Genomic DNA, 20,214 nt, shown 5'->3' with positions numbered 1-20,214 from the left:
ACAGCCATCACATATGGCTGCTTTTCATTTTTTTGGCACTGATCTCTTCTTGGTAGATCTTGCAAATGGTATGAACAAGCCCTATTAAATTCTTCATTACTTCATCAAGTTCTCAAGGAGCTCTCTAGGGATGTTATCTACTCCCTCATCCTTTTTCAATATCATTTCCTTGAATGCTTTTTCTACCTCATAGTTAAGTATCCCTGGTCCAAAACTATTCCTATCGACATCATATTCCTTTTCTATGTTCAAACTTATTAGCATAATACCTTAATCAATAGGTCCTCTATACATATATTCTTTTCATCCAGTGAAAACTTCTGCTTCAATTAATTTTTATTGATTTTGCCTTTTATGGCATAAATAGAATTTTTCTTAAACTCCTACAGTTCCCTCACCTTTCTGCATAGTGTACCCATTTCACTTCATCGTTGTAAACTTTCTACATCCTTGCACTGTTCTTTCCACCAAGTTTCCTGTTCTCTATTATTGCTTGCTTGCTTCCACTCATTTTGTGAGGCATAATTCACTAAATTTACAATATTTTTACTCTCCAGATAACAGCACAAGTCAAATGTGAATGCATACCTAATTTCATTTAAATGTTAGATAAACAGATAAACAAAATTGAGTATTTGCATATATGGTAATACAATTGAACCGGGACAACTCTTGGTAATTATGCATGATATACTAAATTTTGGTAGGTAATGTTAGTATAAAATCCTGTGTGGAATTCGCAGTTGCTGGGAATCAAGATGGTGTGGTGGTTATCATACTGACTTCCCACCCAGAGGGCCCAGGTTCGAATCCAGGTGCCAGCTAATATTTTTCAGTGGTATCTCGATCCCTACTTGATGTGCTTGGTGGAGGGTACTTCAAGAGAGTACGCTGTCTGTCGGATGGGACGTTAAGCTGTGGGCCCATTTGCACCTTTTAAATGAGTAGGCTAATGCCGATGCAGGGTATCTCTCCACCCTTCAGTGTCAATCCCTAATGGTGCTAATGACCTTAGCTTGCCTCCCCTAAGTGCTACTACTATTTACAGTTCCTACTAATATTAAGGAAAAGACTTTTCGATTCCTTCATAGCAGTAAAACAGAAATTTTAAACTAGAAAATTATAGGCTACTGCACACAGCAGTGGGCTTGAAAATATTTATGCTCAGCATAAATTTCTGTGAGACCTTTTCCCCAGAATGTTACTTTCTTCTGCAATATTTCTGTCATTCCCTATCCTCAAAAGTGATTACTTGACATTTACCATTTGTTGATAGACAACATTCTTGTACTTTTCCTTGTCTATAAAATACAATCTTGCTGAGATGAGGTCCATGAAAATTCACTAGGTCATCAGAACTTCTGAAGCTTGGAAGTTATCCACTGTTTTTTTTATTTGAAAATTTCTTTGGTCAGCACATTATTTATAAAAATCAATAGCAACAATATTATGTCAAATAGTACATAAAATATACATTTGTCCATATTGAAAAAATATTTTTTTTGCAATACCAGTAAAAATATTTCTTCAGTGCTCTTCATAATAAAATATAAAATATCACCAGATGGTTTCATTGGGCTTAAATACTAACATTTGAGCTTTAGGTTACATATACAAAATCACAGATACACAGATGAGGCATTTCAATATGAACATCAATTCTCCTGTTGCTGTAAATAATGTAGGTAGGTACCCACATAAGGCTGGATATTCTGAACATATTCTTGTGTAATTTGATAAGTGTCTGTATGGTGGGAAGAATTTCTTGGAAAAAGGCCAGCACCCAGTGCTATAGATGAGTCATCGAGGTGGCTGGATTGTCAGACTTGCGAAATCCTTGCTCCTTTTCAGATAGTTGATTTGCTACATTGGATGAGTTAGTGGACGTTAGTGCCTTGCATGGTAGGGCAATGCTCTGTTTTGAAAAAGATAAGTCTTTCCTTTTGATCCACAACAGTTTTGGCTTTCCCTGCTCAAGAATCTTTTCCATTAAACCCCATTCAAGAAGTAAGCATAATATGAAATTTAATGCTGCACAGGGTATGATTAGTAGCCTATCACCTAATGATGGTGGAACAACTAGTTGCAACAGGTTGGCCATCCAGTTTGGTGGAATTACTGCTGCAATTGCATTAATGATGCACATGATAAATAGAGACAACACTAACTTCCTGTTAGTCAATATATTTTTGCGGTGAGGTGCACCCCTAGAGAAAATGACTGCCATCCATACATACTGGAAACTGGAAATGGCGAACACTGAATAATTTTCATAGCACGAGACGTTATCTGAGGGGTCTGTGGTCATCTCATAGATAAATGGAATGTACCAAGGAAAGAACCGGACTCCAAAATAGAGTAGACAGTGGAACATCACCATAAAAACCACCTGCAAAGTAGAAAATATTAAGACATTAGCATTTCTATTTTAATAATTTTTAGCTAAAACTTGGTTATTCAGCAATAATTTATTAAGATAAGAATTATCATCAATTGAAGAAGCTGATATCCAAAATATTTTACTTTTTATTGCAAAGTTAGTAGAATTACCATATTTCTTATTACTTACAACATTATATTTACCATTCATTTCTGATCTTTTAGTAATCTTATTTCTGATTATAAATGAATATTCAGAGATGTTAATAAGGATTAGTATTATATCATTAGTCTGAATCTTAATTTTTCATAGGCATGTTCAAGCATTAGATTATACAGACTGTGGCACTAAAATCCAGACAGATTTCCATTGGAATTTCCAGACATATTCTATTTCCACAGGTCACAAGTGGCGTTATTGAAAACTAAGGCATCTAGTAAACAGCCATAACCCCAAAATGGCCAAGATGTTACGTACAAGTGCGGAGTACAACCAAAGAGCCATTATTGTCGAAAGTGTTCGCCCAGTGAAATAGTTCGATTCTTCTTGTACCCCAGATCAACTATTTACGCTCTGATGACACTGTGGTGCTTAGGTATCAATGTATACATTTACCAAAAGGTGTAATATCTCTTTATTGAAGTTAATTTTCTTTTACAATGGTAATTCTTAATAAAGAACTGAACTGTGGTGGATGCCATTATGCACTATATTTTTTTCAAAGTTCAATAATTGAATTTGGGTTGCAACTATGATAACCAGTAATCCATTCATGTACTCATATCAATGCAAATATATGTTGGACATTCAACATATATTTTAAAGCTTAGTGATTTTCGGGTAGGGTAGTTTGTCATTGTTTTACATGGTGAGAATGAACCACAATACATATTTTTTTAGCTAAGGCAATCCTTTTAAAGAAAGTGCAAGAGCTTACCTGAAGTACGATGGATATGATGGGGAGCGGAGAGAAGAGTCTGGCAGAGGGTGGCCTAGGGGCCAAACTCTTCTTCGAGTTTGGTGGTCCTGTGAGGCCAAAGAGTGAGGCAGATACAGTGACCAACATAAGGTCAATGTACAAGAACTGAAAATCAGTCAAGTTACTGTCAATTGAATACAATAAAATTACTGATGCAAATTGGGTGAGGCTGTAAACCGCCATGAATTTGAAAATGCCAAAGGATGTGACAAGAGCTGCACGCCCTTCAGAGATGACATGTGGGACACATGAAATATCCTCTCCATTTGATGTGAATGGAGAAGCTGCTGATGACTCTGCTTCTGACAATGAGATGCCAGCATGGGCTGCCTTGAGAGCTCCACAGTCATTGGCACCATCTCCACACATGGCTGGAATAAATACCTTTTGTTAAATTGATGTTTATGCATTACAAATGAAGGAAATGACCTCTGGATTTTTTTAAATTAAAGAATACCATTAAGTGCATATGTGCTGTGAAACCAATTTGATTCTAGCCCTTTATTGTTGGTTGTTTTTCATCTCTCATTCTTGTGAAATGCAATATTTCAATTAAAGGAAAATTGCATAATTACAAAAATGAGAGCAAGGATATCTTCTGAGGACTGGATTTAGCATCTTTCATGTGAAAATATCATAGCAGAGGAAGAAATGCCTCCAAAACACAGATAAAAGCCATGATGAATTTTAATAGTAAAGTGAGCAGGAACGAGAGCGGGCAAGTGGAAATTAGAATTGTTTCTTAAATATTCTCCTTACCAACACAAAGTCCAGTAGCTTGTAATTCTTGAACAAGTTGCTGTTTTTGAGCTGGAGTCATTCTGGCATATATTTTTCCACTTTTCACAATCTTTTTCAGTAGTTGTGGATGATGTTCCTTTAGCTCAGCCCATATTGTTCCCGTTAGTGCATATGTACAAGTTAAACTAGATTTTCCTTTTTCCAAATCTATTTCTATGTTTTCATCAATTTTGTCTGTTGGATCATTGGAATGGCTCATGGAATCCCCTATACTTTCTGCTTTTAATTCTATGACATCATCTTCTTTAAAAATATTTTTAGCTGCCCATGTAAAGTCATTAGTCACACTTCCATTACTATTTACCATGACTGGTGGCTCCAATTGGTAAACTTGTTGCTTTGATGAAACAAGCCCACATTCATGAGCCACACTTATAGCAGTTAGAATATTATCACCTGGAAAAAATTAAAATTGAATAATTATCAGTATTATCACAATCATAATTTTTTAAACATCTTTAATAAGTGTTTTTACTGGAAAGAGAAAATTAATATAGGATAGTCAACCAAGCTCATTAATGAGGAAATAAAACATTTTATTTATAAATTTATATTTATCAATTTTTTTGATGCTCCCTTAGTTTCCACGCATGCCTGGATGTGAAAATTAAAATTTGAGAACCCACTAATCCCACTGCACCTGAGCTGGTGGGCCTACATCCCTTGAATGTGACATTTGGAAGCTTCATTCCAGCCTTGTGTTCTCTCTAGGGTGGACTATGCATAAACCACAGTTGTGTAAGGGGTAATTACGAGGTCTGACTGGGGAGGAATCATTACATCTATAATATTTTTTTGAAAACTCTGAAGTTTAGAGCACAAAAGTATTAATTTCAATGAAAAAAAATTCACACAAAATGGCAAAGGTTTGTACTCAATGTAACACCATGTTACAAGCTCCCCTACCCTAAATTAAACCATTTCATCTGCACAAAATGTCAACAAAATAAATTACAAAAGTTTTGAATTAATTTAGATGATTTCTCGCATATATACATGCGATAAAAATTATATGCATATATTTTATGTAGCTGGCTTAAGATCAAAGAGCAAATAAAATAATGCAGGAATACTTGATAACTTACCTGTTACCATAATCTGTTTGATTTTAGCTTTGTTTAAATTAGCAATAACAGGTGCTGTTCCTTTCTTCAACCTATTTTCAAACAATAAGAGACCCAGAAATATGAAATCCATCTCCACTTGTTCCCTTTTCAGTCTATGGATCTGGACCACGGTGAATTCTGGTGGAAGTGGCTTCCATGCTAGGGCTAGAACTCTATACCCTTTCTTCGTGTAGAATTCCATGGTTGTAGATATTCCTGTAGGGACTGTTAATTGAAGGAAGCCAATATATGTATAATTGATGCATTTGTTTGAGTGCAGAATGAATAACCCCTCTTATCTATTCATAACATCAATTTTAAGTATTAACCTTATTAATTTAGGACTTGGATGTAACTCAAACTACAAGTCTATATTAATACATAGAGAAATAATATTATGAAGACTGAGGTGGATTATTTGGAGATCAATAAAGAAGGGAACCTTAGAGAGAATTCGAGCATTGACCTTTTCTCAATGATAGGTTCGAAGTGGTCCAAAGAATGAAAACATATCCAATATATGTTAAATTCTGCATCTGAAGTGTTTTATACTCACCTAGTCAAAATCTAAATGCTACATAAAAACCTTAAGTCCAATATCACTATGATTTGACCAAAGATTGGAGACCAAAAGCACCTCTGCAAAAAGCAAGACTGTGCCTCAAATTTATGAAGATAGGCACAATATCCAAGGGCTTGGGTTTGTACCATTTTTGTTGGTTTGTTAGCACTATTTACTAATGAAAATTAATATTGAATTAACATATGCTTGAAACTCACCTGTATCTGGTTTGGAGAGTGAAATTAGCATTTCAGGTGATCCTTTGCAGTATATGTTAAAGTTTCTGCTTCCAAGTCTACGAGTGATAACACTCATTCTCTGAAGGTGGGATGAAAAATGAAACTGGCGAATTATTCCCACCTCAAATGGAAAATCCTGTAAATTAGTGATCGCTTTATTATGCCACCTATTAACTGAAAGCATTCTTATGCTCCACAATAGTGTGGTGAAGTGCACACAAAAATTACTTTGATATTGTCGCTTGATGTCCCTCATGCTTAGATTATTTTGGGCATGAAATGCTGTCAACAGTTATTTTGATTAAATTTGCTGGACTTAATACCTGGTCTTCTCCAGTCGAAATGATGCACTCATCACTAGGCCTCACCACCAATGGAATCAGGAGATCATATTGCGCTGTCTCAGACATCTCAGGTTCTTCCAAAATCCATCCAGTGGATTCATACATCTGCATATAATGTTTTTTTCAAGTGGATAAAGAAGTACTTGAAGTCAATCAGAAGACAGTTTAAAAATGAATGAACAAAAACGAATATCGTTTAAAATTTATATTATGAGTCAAAATATTGGCATGGAAATGAAGCATGCTGTCAGAAACATAAAATTAAAAAAATACTTGTTTATACCATGATGGAAGAGAGAGAGACTACATTGAACGTACCTTAATATCCAATGGATCACCAATCAAATTTCTGTCAAGATAAGTGAGAGAATGACAAGATGCCATTGCCACTAAAAAGTGCTCATTCTCTTCGATCATATTGGTTCCTTTATCTGAGGATTTTCCAGAAAGAGGAAACTCTGTGATTGGTGATTGCATTTCTTTATCTTTGACAGGGATTACACCCCACATATTCAAGCCATCCTCTGTCAAAGTTCCTGTCTAATTAAAATTCATGATTCATTTCAAAAATAGCAAAAATGTAATTAGAAGTTGATTTTTCAGTTAAAAAGTTTCAAATACACATTCCTTTCATGATTTTGGTTGGTGTTAAAACAGACCTTATCATAACAGACGCAATTCACAGAACCAGACACATTGATAACTCTTGAATTTATGCAGAATATGCCTTTCTTTTCAAGACGGCGTTGAGCATACATCTTTCCAACTGTCATCGCTGCTGGTAGTGCTGGAGGGACTGCTATTGTGATAAGATCTAGGGCTTTGATGGCAATGCTACCGGCATAATTACCTCGTAGTGCCTTTGAAAAGAAAAGGAGGGTTTTTGTTATAGTACTTTTGCCAATTTTCTGCATACATAAAGCCATTTATTGATCTTTTTAAATTTCTATTTACTACTGAAATTTACTACAGTTGAAATAATCGTAAAATGTTATTTCACCATAATTTGATTACAGATACAACTAGTAGCCCTTACGGTTTACTTTATCACAGGGATTAATACCAAAGTAGACATTGATTTTGAAAACTTTGTACACTTTTATATCTATATTATGTAATTGGCATGTTCACAGCAATAGTATTAACCTAAGCTAATTCAACTACACTTATCTGACTGGATGGACATTGATACATCCTTGATAAATAGTTTTGGCATGAACTGTGAGGTGTAAAAATTTGCTCAATGCATAGCAGTGAAATTTGTATTTTCACAATAAGTACAAATCTGAGCGTGACCCCTTATGAAATACACCAGAGGATGTGGATAAATGGTCGAGATATTAATTTCCAACAATTGCTAACAGAGAAAATAAAGGATCTGCCTATTTCATTTCCATGATGGAATAGAAGTGGAAATTTTTTGTGATTTTAGAAAAATCCTTCCCTCTTAGTAAGGAACTACTTTTTATAAGTAGGTATGACATCTGTAGTGAATCAATTTCTTCTCGAAAGGTGAGTTTTTCATACACAGTATCTATTTGAAACACTAATGAGGATTGAGATGGATTTCAAGTGAAATTATTGAGGCTATCACGATCAAATTTACATGGGACACACCCTAGGTCCTACTAATTACAAATGCACCACTTCTTTACTTGAAGGTGGTACTCAGTAGGAAATTCTTTTGAGCAATCCTCATATCTGAACAAGCAAAAAAAATTAATAAATTTCAGAATTTTGCTTCTACCACATCAGGGCTCATGTTTCCATTTAGAAACAAAATGTTTGCAATTGATAAAGTCCTTAGGGATGCAAACTTCCACCAACTCTAATCCAGCACCACATACTCATTATCTGCCGATCGACTATCATAATGATAGCATCTTCAGGCTCAAAAGGAAGGAATATATAAGCCTCAATAGGCTGCAATTTCGTCGGTCTAATGATACGGAGTTCAAGAAAATGCCAGAGCAAACTTCATTTGCACGGCATTATGTGTACCTAGTTCGCAAAGGATGTGCCAAGATATGCCCATAGCTTACATTCAATGGGGATTGCTCTGAATAATTGATATTAATAACTCTAGGTGAGTTTAAAAATACGCGAAGTGAACGTGATGAATGGCATTAGGCATCATGCAGCTCTGCATTGACCTCGCATCACGCACCTATTAACATCGAACATTTATCAATACTTATGAAATTTGTTGGGAATCTATGCAAATAGCATACACAATTAAACTGGATGACTATAAAATTCAACATAGTAGTCAGCCTTGTGGTTTATCGCAATTGTCTGGGGTTTAGTCAACACTTCTAGAGTATACTCTTAGTGGTATTGGTTCAGGTCTTCCGTACCCAAAACCTTTCGATCAAATATTTGATAAATACCTAATCGTCATTAAAAATATGCAGGTTATCTCTCGACTACCCTTAAAATATCTCGCCCTAAAAAAAGTGGTGCTTAGCAGCTTTCTCTCGGCAAGTTATATCGTTACTCATTTATTTAATCACTAATAATCAGTCATTTACCATGGAAAATAAGCAATTATCGTCAAAGCAAAGAACGCCCGCATCGGCCGGGAATCATGTAAGTTGTCATTGTTATCTTCTTATCAGAGAGATTTTATTTTGAAATATGTGTTATCTAACCATACCTCGTCACAATGCGTTTGGATAGGGTTAAAATTTTCGTTGAGGTGTAAAAAGTTCGAAAATTACGTTCCACCTGCATTGAAACGAAAATGGGATCTCATGTATTTCCCGACAAATATTCTTGTCGTTAAACTCTCAAGGCTAGGGAATGTACACTATATAATAACTCTATTTAAGAGCACTATATAATTGCAGTAACGTCTTTTTGTTATTTTGACAATAACTCTGAGAGAAAGTGAATTTTCTTCTCCAGTATGAAAGTGATATAATTTGGGTAACCTGTTTTGACTGGGCATAGGTTTTCAATCAAAATTGCCTAAGTTAATGCATTTTATGAGAAGGATCTTCATGAAAATAAAAGACAGCAATATTTTTATCTTTCCGAATCGTGCTCGATTCTGCATCTAGATTTCAACAGGAGTACTATTTAAAAATGTTGAAATATATAATTTGAGGATAGTTAAGGTTAAGTAATTCTTGCATAAAATAATAACACACATAGCTAAATATTACATATGCCCGGGTGGTAGACAGCGACATACTTAACAGATACTAGTCACAATGCAAATTCAGAATAACTACGACATACAGAGGTTCGCGAGGATAATTTGGTGATCTTAACGCTCTCATCACAGGAGGTAAATCGGATGCACTAAAACATTAGCGAGTGTGTGGAATAGGCGGTATATCAGAGAGAAAAAACACGTTTTGGAGCGATTATATAGAGTAGATATATATATATATACTCTGTACCCAATAATGTTATCAATTTAAAAATAAATATTACTTTGAGGTTTGAAGATTCCCGCCGTGCCCCATTGTTAGCTGGTGGAGAGTTAAGGGCCTTTCTCAGGGTTCGTTGTCTTTGGTCAACGACTGTTTCGATGCCGTTTCAAGCAGGTCGAAGCGCTTGCTACTGAAGATATCGCCGGCAACGGTAGCGAAAGCAACACCGAAAAACAACGAACGTGGAGGAAGAAGGCGAAAGGGTAACCATCAATTTGGATAAGGCTAACTTTTTAAATACCTTCTTTCAAAGCGTCTTCAACAATGTCTCGGTGATTTTTTCCGATAGCTTATCAAATCGTGCCAGCCAACCGATGCCCAAAATTGAAATCTCATATAATGGGAAAGAATGCGTGCTTAAAAATATATAAATCCCAATAAATTCTCCGGATCCTATCAAATACCCGCTCGCATATATATATAAGGAACTAGCGCTGGAAATCGTGCCGTATCTAGAAATTATATTTAAGAAATCGCTAGCAGATCACAAGGTTCCCAGTGATTGGAAAACTGCTAGTGTAACATCTGTATATGAAGACGGAGACAAGGAGGTGCCGAGCAATTTCAGACCTATTTTCCACTCATCCAAATCATGCAAGGTCATGGAATGTATAGATGCTAATTCAATAGTGGAGCACCTCAATAATTGGAAGTTGTTGATGAATAGCCAGCAAGGTTTCTGAAAGGGTAAATCCTGCAAGACACCACTTGCCCTTTTTGTTCATGATATCCATAGTTCTAGAGAAAGCAATGTTCCAATGAACGTATTTTTTCTAGACTTTAAAAAAGGCTTACGACAAAGTACTCCATGTTGAACTACTCACGAAGCTAGAAGCATATGGCATCAATAAGAACATCCTGGGTTAGACTAAAGACTTTTTGATTAGTCAGGTACAAAGAGGAGTCATAGATGGTGTTCGCTCTAATACAGTAAACATCACTTCAGGTGTTCCCCAGAGAAGAGTTAATGGACATCTATTATTCCTTATTTGCGTTAATGACATAACTCAGTAGTTAATAGTAAGATACGTTTGTTTGCTGACAATGCAGTGGTTACAAAAGTGCATATTAATGAATTTTTGGAAAAGAGCAATCACCTCCTGAACCCCTACTGCATCAGGAAGACTGAAATAGAAAGTGTAGACTCGATTCTCAACTCATGTAGACATAGGTATTACCATGACTCACAACCGCTCCTAGGTGAAACATACTATACAGGAATATTTGGCAAGCTAACAAAAAATTAGGATTTATTAGAAGAGTGCTGGGGAAGCATGATGAAATTGTTAAAGAGAAATGTTATCTTTAACTTGTTAGGCCTCTTTAGAACATGCTGAATTGATTGCCGAATTGGGTTGCATGCAGCATAGAGAAGCTAGATTAGTGAAATGTTATTATGGAAAACTGAGTGGTGTATCAAAATTATTAGAGGATCTAAGTTGGAAATTGCTCACGGAACGAAGGCTAAATTACAGATTAAATCTCTTGCATAAATTGGGAGGATATCTCTTTAGCAATGATGCCAAAAATGTTTTATTAGCCCTATTATATTTATTGCTAAATTCACCATAAGCTGGTTCAACATGGTTTTGTCATTAAACAAAAAAAAATATGTATAAATTTAGTTAGTATGCATCACTTGGAAGAAAAGGTTATTTATATTACATATGGATATTTTACAAGCAACAGTTTAGACTTTATCTATAGAGTACAAAGGTTTAATAATTAAGTATGCTTTAAGATTATGCTTGAAATTATTTGAAGGAGATGTTTTCAAATCTGGAGGAAGCTTAAAAAAATTTGGCTCCTTAGTGATAAGGCCCATCACAACTTAAATTAGATGATCTAGCCTCAATATGTATGTCAAGTTTAGTATGTGTATTATGACAATGGACATTTAGGTTTTGTTCGTGTACATGCATGTTATTCTTAACGAATAAAATTAGATTGTATACATAAAGAGCAGCCAGTGGCATAATTTGCAGTTTATGAAAATGAGGCTTGTAGGAGTGTCTGAAGGTTAAGTTTAAGATAACTATCATGACCTGTTTCTGCACTTTAAAAATCTTTTGGCTATGGCTTGAGCCACCCCAGAATATAATATCATATGATAATTGGGATTGAAAATTTGAATGAGAAATAAATGTTTGTATATTTAAACTAGTTCTAAAAACAAACAATTAAGTTGAAAAAGAGTTTTATAAAGTTTAGATTTCAAGTTTTTAATATAGTAGAACATTTTAGGGCTGATTCAATCTGAACATCCAAGAAATTTTGCTGTCAGCAGTAGTTAGGTCCTTTTCATTGAGTTTAGCTGAGTGTGAAAGATTTTTGCCAAAATGCATGCATATTGTTTTTGTACATTTATTGGCAATAAGTTGTTTTGAAATAATTTTGAAGGCTTATTACTGAGGAGTCTACCTTTTTATTGGAGCTCATAACTGGAATTGGCATTTTTAGTATCCTCAGCAAAAAGAATGGCTTTTGCATTGAATATACAATCTGGTATATCATTTATGTGGAGTAGAAATTGTAAAGGACCTAGGATAGAGCCGTGAGGAGCACCTATTTTATCTTCTTTTCCAACTGATTGGTAGTTTGCTTTGTGAATTGTACATTCATTAAGATGGGATATTTCAACTACCGGATGTCTTTCCTAAAGATATGATCTGAAATATTTATTTCAGATGACCAAAAATACCATATTCTTTGATTACCTTGGAAAAATCTCAATATTTACTGTGTCAACAGCATTGGTAAGATCAAGGCATATCCCCAGGGATAGATACTAATTGTCCATAGCATGCAGTACATTTTTAATGAATTCACAGAATACTGTTGATGTTGATTTAGTGTTTCTAAAATCATGTTGTTGGTTTGAAGAAACTGTTTTTCTAGGAAATTTACAATGCATTTTAACATAAGCTTTTCAAAAATTTCAGAAAAACCAGAGAAAAAAACTGATTGGTCTGTAGTTTTCTACATCATTCACATCACCCTTTTTGTGAATTGGTATAACTTTGCTCAACTCCAGGTGTATTGAAAAAATACCATCACATAGAGACAGGTTGCAGAGATACACAAGGGGCTTAGCTATTTGAGGGATAGAAAACTTACTCGATTACTTTCTCGTGTATCATCTCTCCCTGAACAAAGCTTTTTGCTAAGAGTATGGCCTATGCTGATAATTTCATCTCTAGTGACAGGATACAAATATATGGTATGTGGAACTGTTTGTGGATGATTGAAAGATTCAGAAATAGAAGTTAGATTATTGAAATTGGAAGCAATTTTTTATGGAGTCTCAGCCAAAAAATCATTAAAAGTATTTGCAATGAAAGTAGGATTTGATTGCACACCACCAGTATTTATGAGTTCACAGTTTCTGTAAGGACTCATTCCATTTGTTTCCTATGAATAATTTGCTTAGGATTCTTGATTTTATTTTTTGAATTTGCGATCAAAATATCATAATAAAATTGTTTTGCTTTTGTAACCATTTGCTTAAGGAATTTACTACATTGTTTATATTGTTGTTTAAAAGTTACATTGTTAGTTGTTTTGGCGACCTGATATAAATACCTTTTTTTCTCGCTAAGGCTTATTAATTCACTTGCTAGCCAGGTATGCTTTTTGTTAAATATATTTGTGACTTTGCATTTCTTAACTGGAAAATTTGTTCCAAAGTAAAAGTTGAATTTGTCAATAAATGCATCCATTTTGGCAACCAAAGTATTTTGAGTATAAACTTCATCCCAAGATTTTTTTTAAAATCAAAATTAAGAGGTTGCAGTTGGTCCTAGAGCAAAGTTGTCTTATAAACTTAACAGTTTTTATCTTTGTCGACTATAACATCAAGCAAAATCCCTCCGTGGTCTGAGAAGCCAGAGTCCATGGTATTGACATAATAATTGTCTAAGTTTTCCGTGACCTGATCTATTAATGTTCTGCTAGTAGTTGTTACCCTAGTTTTTTCAGTTACGGTTTGGAGTATAACAAAGGTTGTTACCCTGGTATTATGGTAGGAGAGATCATGTCAATACAACTAGAGAAATTAAGTGCAGAACAGATAGATTTAAGATGTCATTTTTCCCACAAACAATAATAAAAAGAATAAAATAATGTTTAACTGACCGCACTAGGAGGGAAAGGTGTTTAGGGTCATGGATAGTCTGGTGTGTAATCACCCCCTGCTACACATCCTAGTGATGGGTCAGAGGGCACTAAATAACTAAAAAGGACTACAGCTTTCCACCACCCTATTATTGCAGAAGTTAAAGAAAGTTGAAGCCAGCATAAGCCAAATTTAGTTCAAAGGCAGATATAGCATAGTGCACAAAGTCCCACTTACATCTGGGCAAATTTAATTACAGACACCATTACTGTGGTCTCGCTATCTCACAAAATCTTAAAAGCTTATGAAATGCATTATTAGTTCTATGTAGCGTAAGCATATTAAGCATAAGTCAATATGGATTTTGAACATGTAAATTAAATGAAACATCTGAGCCATATTATTCAAAATATTCTAACCTCAAAGAAAAGGAATAATCAAGGACATGTAGCTTTTAGAGTTTAAGAAGGCCTTCCCCAAGACCCCTTACCGCAGTAAGATACAAAAATTAACTACTATGAGTTGCTTTAAGCAGAAATCAACTGTGCGAGGTAGGTTTTTGATGGATCTAGAATGAAACTGCTGCTAATCCTGTAAGTTCAGTTTAACACGACACTAAATACCCTAAAAATTAATGTCATGATACATCATTTTGTAGTTCCGCATGCTTTACAACTTTCATCAATCTGTCCCATTTAGTATTCTCTCCCTTCCTCCACCTTGCTTACCAACATTTTCCCATCAATCACATTCTTCATCATTCTAATATCTCTCAGTATCTCCTGCAATTATTTTACTGCCTTCTTTGAATTTCACCTGACAAACTTCTCTCCTTCCCTGCATTTCTTCATCTATTCTGATTATTTTGAACTTTATTTATTCCATTTTTAACATTGACGTATCTCAAAAGCTTCATCTATGTTTATACCTTGATTGTGACTACCAAGTTTCAGAACAATACAAAACTTTGCCCTTGTCAAAGTTTTGACCAAACACCTCTTCACTGAAGGCTCTTGCCATTAACTCTCTCTTCTATGTATAAGCTTCTTTACTTTGAGCAATTTCTCTTTCAAGAGCAAACAACATGAATTTCCATATTGATTTCAACATTGAACGTTGCCGACAATTTGTTGCATAACAAATATTTTAGATTGGCAGAAAGAATTGGAACTGAATTTTCATGAATTGATGCATAATAAAGAAGTTTTGGAGCAAAAGAAAGGGGAAAATCAACACTGCATATAAAATAGGCAAGGTTGAGACAAGTAACATCAACTAAAACAACAAGTACTTAAAGGTCACTCTTACCTCCAATCCTTTGTAGGGACATATTAATAATTTGACATATTAATAATTAAACATACATTAAAAACATGCGATTCCACTTCAAATATACTTGGCTTGATTGGAGTGGTGGAGAAAAATGCAACTATACATTGAAGGATAGGTGTCAAGTCAAGAGGTGCATCGGTTTGACCGTTGTTGAAATGCCCATCAAATAGTTGCGATCAATCGGAGATAAGGTTTCCTAAGGACTCAGATAAAATCCAAAGCAACTCTGATAACATTTTGAACATTTTTACAGGCTCAAATAGGTTAAAGTAACTATATTGGGTCTTTCTGGTATCATGTTTAGTTTATCATGAGTTAGACATTGTTGAATGACTTTCAAAGAGGGTAATCAAACTCCTGTTAAACCAGAGCATCGGTTAAACCTCTGATGTGGGTGAAATGGCACTTAACAAAAGTAACTTTGATTATTTTTTTAGTTTTAGTACAGTTAACTTAACGGTTAAAATGACCTCAATTTATCATTATTATCTGAGCATTGCCATTATTGCCCAAATAACATCAATCATTAGATTAATTCTTTAGATGCCGTGAATCGAGCAATGGAAATATGAAGTGAATCTTCAATCAGACTGAGGGAGATCATTTAGCAGCATATACTTCTAAAACCCACCTTTGTGATCGCGGAATAGATAAATCCACCGATGGCAATAAAAGACAGGGCGAACACGAACTTGTAGGAATCCCTTTCGAAGCGGTAGTCCACGGGAGGAGGGTAGAGGATGGTCTGTACAATTTGGCCTTTGGTGGTGAGAAATCCCGTGCGCAGCACGACGGCTCGCGCCCACTCGTTACCATAGAATCGCGTCTGCAGCACTTTCGTACCACAAAAGAGGACGCTGTGCTTAATGTTGTCGTCCTTCTCCTCGAACTTCTTCTCATCATTTGGGATGGGAACCTTTGTCACGGGAACGCTCTCACCTGGGAAGTAAGAAGGCAGACGAGGCGTTGATGATGAGTTGAAACTCGTGCGAGAATACGTTGAAAAGCACAAAGGATATCTCACTTACGAAATATTCTAAATAATTCGATTAATTTTTATTTTTTCATATTACTTCAGAAAATTCCTTTTAGTTAATGGTTGTGCTCATGACTGACAGTCTTATCCCTATCGGAAACACGTAACTGAAAGAGAAGCAATTTTGCATGTGTATGAATAAATTAATAAACTTGTGTGTGTGTGTGTATGTGTGTGTGTGTGTATATATATATATATATATATATATATATATATATATATATATATATATATATATATATATATATATCTTCGAAATGGAACGCTCTTCAAATATATATAAACACAGACGCAGATTTTTAGAATATAGAAACACAAAGAAAGGACACTCACAATATGTTATTTGACGTTTCGACAGCTCGGATGTCGAAACGTCAAATAACATATTGTGAATGTCCTTTGTATTCAAGAAGTTCTCTCGGGTTTCCCACCGGGTCAGGTTGCAGTACACCGACGTTTCGAAGGCTGACTCTGCCATCGTCTTCAGGGTGAAGTCACTTCACCCTGAAGACGATGGCAGAGTCAGCCTTCGAAACGTCGGTGTACTGCAACCTGACCCGGTGGGAAACCCGAGAGAACTTCTTGAATACCATACGCCGGGAAAACCTGAGATCCTTCAATGTCCTTTGTGTTTCTATATTCTAAAAATCTGTGTTTATATATATATATGCACACACACAAAATGACTGTTCAGCTTTACCGTTTAACTCCTCTCGTCTGTCGGTCCTTATCAGTTTTGCTGAGGATGTTTCTGGGCTTCAGGTAATGACCAGACATTTCACTTGTTTGTGTTTTTTAAACGTATCCGCAGTATAGGAACTCGCCCCAACATTTCCAGATTAGTAGGTACTATCTGGGTGACGGAATGGAATGGTACCTCGAGCACCGTAAAAGCGATACTTATATGCATTGAGATCACCTGTTAGCATGCTCTCGTTCACGATCGCGTTTCCCGACAGCAAGACAGCATCGCAGGAGAGAGTGAACCCATACGGGTGCAGGGCTATGACGTCACCGGGCACAAGATTCTTCGCCAGTATTTCTTCCTTAACTTCTTTCTCCTCGCCGTCTTCGACCTTGCGAATCACAGTAACGACATCCGACGATGTCACAGTCCTCCGTAGTTTTTTCTGGTTCTGATAAATCAAATTTAAAATGGGCTCATGATGGATTCGTTGGCAAGAGTAACTTGCATTGCAGCAACATATTCGATGATTATATGCAAGCTTGTTAAAGCCTTTAAATATTAATCTCGACTTTTTAGGGTTCTAATACACACTTGGGGAAATCTAAATTTCCATTCCTTCTTCGATAATCCAAAATATTGAGGAAAGAATGGATTATATTAGTCTTAATTGTATTAATATAAATATTTTTTAAATATTCATGCCATCAAAATTTACCATTTTCCAGCGTTTATCAATTCAATTAAGGAGCAACAGTGATGACAGTGCAGTCAATTGATGTGCGGATTCCAAAAGCATGAATATAGATTTCCTCTATTAAATAGTCTAGCCACTAAAAAATGTAGTAAAAAGTAAGGTTTTAAGTGGTAATTTCAGGTTTTGCTAAGGGTTACGATTCATTTCTCTAAATACGACATAACATGTTTGATTTTAGAGCACCGCCCACAAAAAAAAACAAAGTCACTCACCCGTCTTGTTTGAATGACCGAGGTGGTCACGCCGAAGACAGACATGATAATGATGGCAACGGCGTAATAGTAGTAGTTTTCAAAGCCCCAGATGATTAAACTAAATAATTGGAAGACGTAGAACGGATTCAGTACTTCAAGAATCAACAAAGTCCAAACTCCTTGAACTGGTATTGCGATCTCATTTGGACCGTAGGCAATTTGTCTGTGGGAAAGAAAAAGTACATAATGTTAATATAGTAAACAAAATTACATTTGTTGGAAGCAGTTCCAAATTCCTCTTGAAAATACGTATATTTCGCGCATCCAAATATTTTTTAAGAAATCATTACTTAAATATTTTAATTTATTGTTTCTTTATCACTAATAATTTTCCTTTAGTTCAGCGTTTTTGCTACTAAAAAAAACTTCAGAGGATTCTTTTGACTTTAGTCTTTAACAAGTGAGGGAACTTGCATGCTAGTAAATGTGGTGCGATTCTTGACGCATGAAAGACTGGTGAAATTTCTTTCCAGAAATAGCGCAGTCCTTTCACTAGAAATATCCACTTCGTTAGCGTAAATCACTGAATTCTCTGATAACCATATCAATTACTAGGTCGAAGGTCTATTTATTATAAACATGAGGGCTCCAGTGGCGAAGGAGTGGTCAGTATGAGAGGAAATCCCCTTCTTTACATGCAGGATGCACATAATTATACCAGAATGGGATAGAAATATGCAGGACGAAGTAATGAAGAGCAGAATCACAGTTTATAAACTGCGAACCTGCGGTTTTTAATTGATGCAGAGGGAGTTCACTATTTTAATGAATATACCAAAGAAATCATCCCGTGGAGTGAATTTGAATGGGAAAACAACTCCCAAGCGTGTTTATGTTCGCAGTTCTATTGTAAATTTCCCAATTCGATTCAGCTATTGCGGCTAATGTATTTCAATATATATTTACATTGAATGTATACGTTGTCTATTTGTTACCAAGTGAAGGCTAAAATGATTTCATTCCTTATACGGCAAATAAAACTCTCGAAAATTACCACTCCTATGGACCAGGTCATAATGAAAAAACAAGCTTATGTCTATTAAAAATGTTATCAGAGTAATGTAAAAGTTGTTTACCTGAACGTCAACCATGTCACTAAACGAACCGTGGCTATGCATACGGAAGTAAGCACGCTTAAGTATATTTATTTAACAGTTAAATGCTGAAGTTTTCACTGTCGTAAACAGGTTGCTATAATGGCTAGAGTCATTTCCTGCCAAAACGCCGTGTGTAATGCTCAATGACGACGATTATCCCGTGATGTTTGGCCATTGAATCCGCGACCTTGCTTGATGACTGACTAATACATTTTCCATGAGACTTATTGCTGCGTATCCAAGCTTAAAATAAGAGCGTTGGCCTACTGAGGGCTGTGAGATAATTTAAATCCCGTTAATTGACTCGAGATAATCACAAATCCAAGCGAAGTCATGATATGCAGAACCTCGAGGGAAACCTTAGGTGGTACCGGGAAAAGAATCCTACTCTCAATGTATCAATTTCTCACACACATTAGCAAAGGGCAGAGCTCTTTAAAGTTTTCCTCATCTATCAAAACCAGTCTTCGGGTTAATTAGGTACTGTAGTGGGGCGGGGACGACCGATAAGAAAATTGGTGGGCCAGGTAAAAAGTATCATTTTAATTATTTCGTTCAGACTAATACTAATCAATACGATATTTCTCTAAATAGAACGAAAGTATTTGTTTTAGAGTGCGTGAAATGAAATAATCATGTTACTCGGTTCATGCGAATAATGACGTTAAATCAACCTTAGATGCCGCATAATTAACTACGTTATATCTTTCACAAAAATAAGACCGAAACATTATTGTGAACTTTACGCACTTTGACAGATTTTATTTTCTTATTTCCACATTTTATCATGAAAACCATAATATATTTGCTTTTGTGCTATTCCACGTTGCATTCTACACAGTTGTTCATTTTTGATGGTAGCTCAAATGGTTTTCAATTTGCATGTTCATAGTCGTTTATTTTCACGCCGTTAATTTCCCAAGTATTATCGTTTATTTAAATTAATTTGATCCAAACCTTTAGCCCATGCTTTAAAAAATGTCAACGTGTCAAAGCTGGATAGCACAAAGTGTGTTCAATTTTTTGAAATTTTCAGTGATTTAGGCCGTTAATTGGCCATTGAAAAATATATCAGATAAGTTTAAACT

The 20,214-nt window shown here is 35.4% G+C and overlaps 1 protein-coding gene across 1 annotated transcript in view; it reads right to left on the bottom strand.

Moving 5' to 3' along the window:
- Positions 1-1,403: 1,403 nt before the first annotated feature.
- LOC139694729 (polyamine-transporting ATPase 13A3-like) overlaps positions 1,404-20,214 on the bottom strand; it is a 78,921-nt gene continuing 60,110 nt past the window's right edge. Inside the window, exons 8-18 of the mRNA XM_071593228.1 lie at positions 17,988-18,192; positions 17,253-17,469; positions 15,929-16,236; positions 7,071-7,271; positions 6,730-6,951; positions 6,391-6,516; positions 6,047-6,203; positions 5,246-5,491; positions 4,119-4,556; positions 3,318-3,730; positions 1,404-2,389 (exon numbers count right to left, since the gene is read on the bottom strand). Of these exons, the coding sequence (XP_071449329.1) occupies positions 1,790-2,389; positions 3,318-3,730; positions 4,119-4,556; positions 5,246-5,491; positions 6,047-6,203; positions 6,391-6,516; positions 6,730-6,951; positions 7,071-7,271; positions 15,929-16,236; positions 17,253-17,469; positions 17,988-18,192 (3,133 nt within the window). The 3' untranslated portion in view covers positions 1,404-1,789. The remainder of the gene's footprint in view (positions 2,390-3,317; positions 3,731-4,118; positions 4,557-5,245; positions 5,492-6,046; positions 6,204-6,390; positions 6,517-6,729; positions 6,952-7,070; positions 7,272-15,928; positions 16,237-17,252; positions 17,470-17,987; positions 18,193-20,214) is intronic.

This window comes from Hetaerina americana, unplaced genomic scaffold (genome assembly GCF_022747635.1).
Source record: "Hetaerina americana unplaced genomic scaffold, ioHetAmer1.1.p SCAF_53, whole genome shotgun sequence".
In the NCBI taxonomy this organism is placed as follows: domain Eukaryota; kingdom Metazoa; phylum Arthropoda; class Insecta; order Odonata; family Calopterygidae; genus Hetaerina; species Hetaerina americana.
This window is presented reverse-complemented; position numbering and strand designations above follow the sequence as displayed.